The sequence below is a fragment of the Alosa sapidissima genome, chromosome 16 (assembly GCF_018492685.1).
Source record: "Alosa sapidissima isolate fAloSap1 chromosome 16, fAloSap1.pri, whole genome shotgun sequence".
In the NCBI taxonomy this organism is placed as follows: Eukaryota; Metazoa; Chordata; class Actinopteri; order Clupeiformes; family Clupeidae; genus Alosa; species Alosa sapidissima.
In genome coordinates this window covers 22,863,300-22,868,299 of record NC_055972.1, presented here as the reverse complement: position 1 = coordinate 22,868,299, position 5,000 = coordinate 22,863,300, and the positions used below count along the sequence as shown (strand labels likewise).

Here is a 5,000-nt window from a genome sequence, read left to right as displayed (position 1 = left end):
AGTTGGTTTTCCCTTCTTGCCAAAGTGTGTGTGTGTGTGTGTGTGTTTTTCTCCCCTGTGTGATATGTGATCATCTCACATATCCTACCCGAGACTCCATCCTGTCTGCTCTTGCAAGCGAGGACAGTGCTGCCCTTTCAGTGGCGGATTCACCCCCCACGGTGGGCACCGCGGTGTTGTCCCCCGGACCTGTGGATCTCTCTCACGGAGATCAGACCTCTCGGCCTCCCCTGGGCGGCCTTGCCCTGATCTGGGAACACCAGAGTGTCGGCGTCACCCCTCGCCAGTGTGAAAACACAGCCCCAGCGGAGGCCGGATCGACGGACGGATCGAGTTTTTGGACGCTGCTGGGGAAAGCAAACACAGTGTCCTCTCTGTCCATTCTATGGGAACGGGCGCTGGCCGCGTGAGAGCCGCGGAGATTGAGGCGGAGCGTCCATGGCATTGGGCCCTGAGGCACCCGATCGTCTCCCAGTGAGTGAGGGCCACCGCAGGGAGAACTCTACTATTGGTCATGTCACTGGAACACAGAGATCTAAGTCTGTGCAAAGAAAACATATGATATTTGTTATGGCTAATTGAATAAATATCAACCTCAATTTGTTACTGAAGGAAACAATTGAATGTTCTAAAGACCCCTGCAGTGTGGGACCGAGATCTTCAGAGAGATGTTTCAGTGAGACAAAACACTGAAAATAGAATGGATTATGTGATGGGAGCACCAGTGAGAGCCTAACCAAGGGCCACTTTACACAATGCAATTATTAAGACATTTTCCCATAATCAGTTTCTTCAAGTTGGCATTACAAAACCATACAACCATTAAACCATCTTGGAGGAAATCATTTAGACTGTGAATAATAACAGCTTGCCTATTACATTGTGGTTTCCAATACAGATCCATGCTAATCTAGAGTAAAAAGTGCTGACAGAATGCATTATTACAGTTTTTTCTGAATGCTTAAACACAACCGTGATTCTTATAGCACAATTTCTAAAACTATTAATACTTATAGCAAAACCACTCACTGAGTTCGCAAAACTAAAAGCACAAACACTGCTTTGCACTCAGTTTGCAATTTTGCAACACACACTTTGCACAACTGTAGGTACAATCCACTGCACAGCACTCTTTTTGCGGAACTGTAAACACAACTCACTGCTTTACACTTTCAAATGATCAACACACTCCTAGTAAATCTATACACATGTATGGCTATTATTTACACTATTTTGCCAACTCTCTGGCACACTTTCTCATGTAAAAACTGTTTTAGATAATTAGTTCACTTTGCAATCAGCCTAAGCACTATAAATAAGCCACAGGTAATGTGCAATGGGTACAATGGAGGGAGCAGGAAGAGTGAGAAGAGTAAGAATTAGAGGAGGCTGAAGAATAGGACGTGGAGGTGAAGAAGTAGGAGTAAGAGGAGGAGGAAGAGGATGCAGAGGTGAAGAAGTGAGAGGGAGAGGATGACAAGGACAACAATGTGAAGTTAGAGGAAGAGGACAAGGAGGAGCAAGAGGAGGACAAGGAGGGGTAAGAGGAAGGGTAAGAAGAGTAAGAAATAGCCCTTTTACAGGCAAAAAAACAACAGTCTACATGTGGGGATATTAACTAGACATCATGCCAGGCCTGGATACGGCATTCCAGAATATATTTTCCCCGGTGCCTTGGACTAGAGGACATTGCATGTGATGTAGACGAAATTTTGAGAGAGACGACACGATGTAGACTGATTTTTTTTTTTCCCTCAGTGAAATTGATATTTTGTATTTTGACTTGGAAAAACCCACTTGTGTTTGTTTTGATGTGTGTAAATAAACACCAATACTTGAGTTTTGAGAACAAAAGTTTGGATCCCTGTATGTTTACAGAACTATGACAAAAGTATGACCTCAAACTGACATAGCCTACCTTGTGCACAGAGAAAGCAAAAGCCAGATGTGTTTTTTATTCATACCATCAGTGTCTATTTGCCACATTGTGTGCTTATTATTGTGATGGCTTGTGTTTTACTGTTTGATACGAAAACACCATTTTTACGAAGGTGTGAAAAGTTAAGCAAGGTGAGTTAGATTTTGCAAGAGAACTACAATTTTTTGCAAAAATAGCCATAGTTACAAAAAATGTGCTTAAGCAATCAGAAAAAACTGAAATAGTGAGGACCTTTGCAGCCTAACCGGCTTTTTCCACCATCTGTAAAAGCCATGTCATCTGCGGTGGTAATCTGAAATATTGACAGGTGATTTAATCTGGAAAAGAAAAAAGCCTGGGGTGAAGTCACCTGGGACTGATCAAACGACGGCATTACGCTTAGCGAGGCAGCAGTGGGTGATGAATTAGCTCCGCGATAATTACGTTAACTAGACAACATTAGGGATCCCCCGAAGAGAAGCATGTGGAGCGGGGGCAGAAAGTGCACACTCAAACGTTTCCGTTGACTGCGCTGTAGCTTGCATGGGGCGCCATGCCAAAGCAGATGCTTAGAGTCTACACCTGTGAGATAACTGTATGAGTATGGGAAGTGATGTTACTTTATACAGTTTCTGATATTATACAGGAACAAAGTCAATATATAATGTAGGCCTGATATGAAGGCAATCTCATAAATTTCAGATTACGAAAGAGTTTTTTTCCTTAATAAATACTCTAAAAAGACCTAAATAGACCAATTGATCATTTACCAAAATATTCAATAGTTGACCATTAATGAATGTATTGTCACATCCACAGTGGATATTAATGGAAATTGATTACACATTGACAGTTGGGGTCTATATATAGTTTATTGTTAGTAATGGTGGTTAGTGGATTTATTCTTGAAAAAAGTTTATGACATGAATGTTCATATGGGCCATGGCGATCAAGGCACTGTTGCAGTATTGAACTGCACACTGAGGATGTTTGATGTGGACAAATGCCAACAGGTCCTCGTTTATCACACGAGGGAACAGCTTCATTATTCTAATCAAAGCTCCCCTCTCAAAGCAGCGCCCCCAGTGAACGAGATCGATACTGAAGCCGGAACATCGCGGCCGTTTATCAATTCCATCTGCTGTTTTTAACGACCACTCTCAGAGGATGGGGCCTGGGTCTCCTTCATGTTGCTGCTGATGTGTTGCTGCTGCAGGAGTTAGGTGCCTGGGGTGGCCATATGTTTTGGTTAGGCTGTATTTTGCTTTGCCTGTCAGTCGCCTTCTGTGTTGAGCACCTCCCCCTGAGCGCTCAATGTTGAGATGTTATTGTGCTCAGTGACTGCTTTGTTCTCTATATGTTCATCTGTACTGTGGAGGAATATGGCTTTTAAAGATGTACCTAAACAACAAAACAGAATTATATTGGTTTGTTGTTTGTATATATTGTTTGTTAGTATATGAAGTATTATTTATAAAGTAGTATCTCTTCAATAAATTGATAAATACACCCAAACTCCACATATGAAGCATGCTGTACATTTTGTACTGATGAAATTGATGTTACAGTATGTTGCCTGTGATTTATCCATATCAATGGTGTTTGGGTTGGTCTGTAAAACTGAAAGCATTCAATTGTGGTATATGAAATGATGTCCTCTGTCTTGTATACAGTGTCTGTGTGCAGAAGACAACATCTCTGTGTAGACGTGAGTGGTTGCACATGAAATGCTTATTTGGAACCTCTCTTTGTGCAGCCATGGAAATCAAATACACATCTTGATGTACAGAAGTCAAACCCATGATGACGTGACAGTTATGGTTATGGTTATGGTTATAGATTTAGCAGACGCCTTTGTCCAAAGCGAAAACAGTGATTTGTATGTGTGTGTGTGTGTGTGTGTGTGTGTGTGTGTGTGTGTGTGTGTGTGTGTGTCTGTGTGTGTGTCTGTGCAGGAGTATGTGATGATCGTGGTGTTCGGCCTGGAGTACATCATGCGTGTCTGGTCTGCCGGGTGTTGCTGTCGCTACAGAGGATGGCAGGGCCGACTGCGCTTTGCAAGGAAGCCATTTTGTGTCATAGGTAAGATGCCACTAAGATCACACATCTCTGCACACACATCTCTGCCTGTATTTGTAAAATGTCAAGTATGGTTATTTTGTAAATTATATGTTGAGACTTGCTTGTCTGTGTGTGTGCGTCTGTGTGTGTGTGCATGCGTGCGTGCGTGCGTGCGTGCATGCGTACGTGCCTGCGTGCGTGCGTGCGTGCGTGCGTGCCTGCCTGCGTGTACTGTATGTGTGTGTGTGTGTGTGTGTGTGTGCGCACTTGGGTGGGTGTGTGGGTGGGTGTGGGAGTGTTTGTGTGTTTATGTGAGCACCGTGCCCTGGGGATGTTGTCGGTGCGGAGGCCAGTCTGCTCTGTGTGGCTTTTGATGGATGCTCTTGCTTGGATGATGGTGCTGGACTAATGATGACTCTGCTAGGGCAGCACTCGATCAATGGCCAAGGGCAATATGGGTAATGACTGTGTGTCCGTGTGTGTGTGTGTGTGTGTGTGTGGACAGGATGGGGTATCCTTTGAGACAGAGGAAGAAAGATAAACAGCATGAGATATAGAGAAGACAGATAATGAGTGGATCAAGATGAGCCTAGTAAGCTAAGTCTTTTATCAATGTTCCCTCATTACTAGGTCAAGCAGTCCTGAGGCCTGTGTGTGTTTGTGTGTGTGTGTGTGTGTGTGTTTCTGCGTGTGTGTCTGTGTGTGTTTGAGTGTTTGCACACCCATATGTGTGTGTGTGGGGGGGGGCATATGATTGTAATCCAAAGAAATAAAAGAGACTGACTAAAAGAGACAGTGTCGCCTCAGTCACTGGATTTTATGGGGGGGGGGGGGTTCTGTGTGCGCGGGTGTGTGTGTGTGTGTGCGAGTGCGCTATATGTGTGTGTGTTTGTGTGTGTGCTTGAGAGAAAGAGTGTGAGTGTGTCCAGAGCCACATCTTTACCTATCCACTGGAATGAAAGCCCCATAATTAACCACTGCCTCTTGAAAGCTCTTGAGCTTCCTGTCTTAATTCAGTGTT

At 43.8% G+C, this 5,000-nt stretch overlaps 1 protein-coding gene across 1 annotated transcript in view; it reads left to right on the top strand.

Annotated features, from left to right (window-relative positions):
* kcnq5a (potassium voltage-gated channel, KQT-like subfamily, member 5a) overlaps nt 1–5,000 on the top strand; it is a 151,627-nt gene that overhangs the window by 112,119 nt on the left and 34,508 nt on the right. Inside the window, 1 exon segment of the mRNA XM_042065297.1 lies at nt 3,874–4,000. Within this exon segment, the coding sequence (XP_041921231.1) occupies nt 3,874–4,000 (127 nt within the window).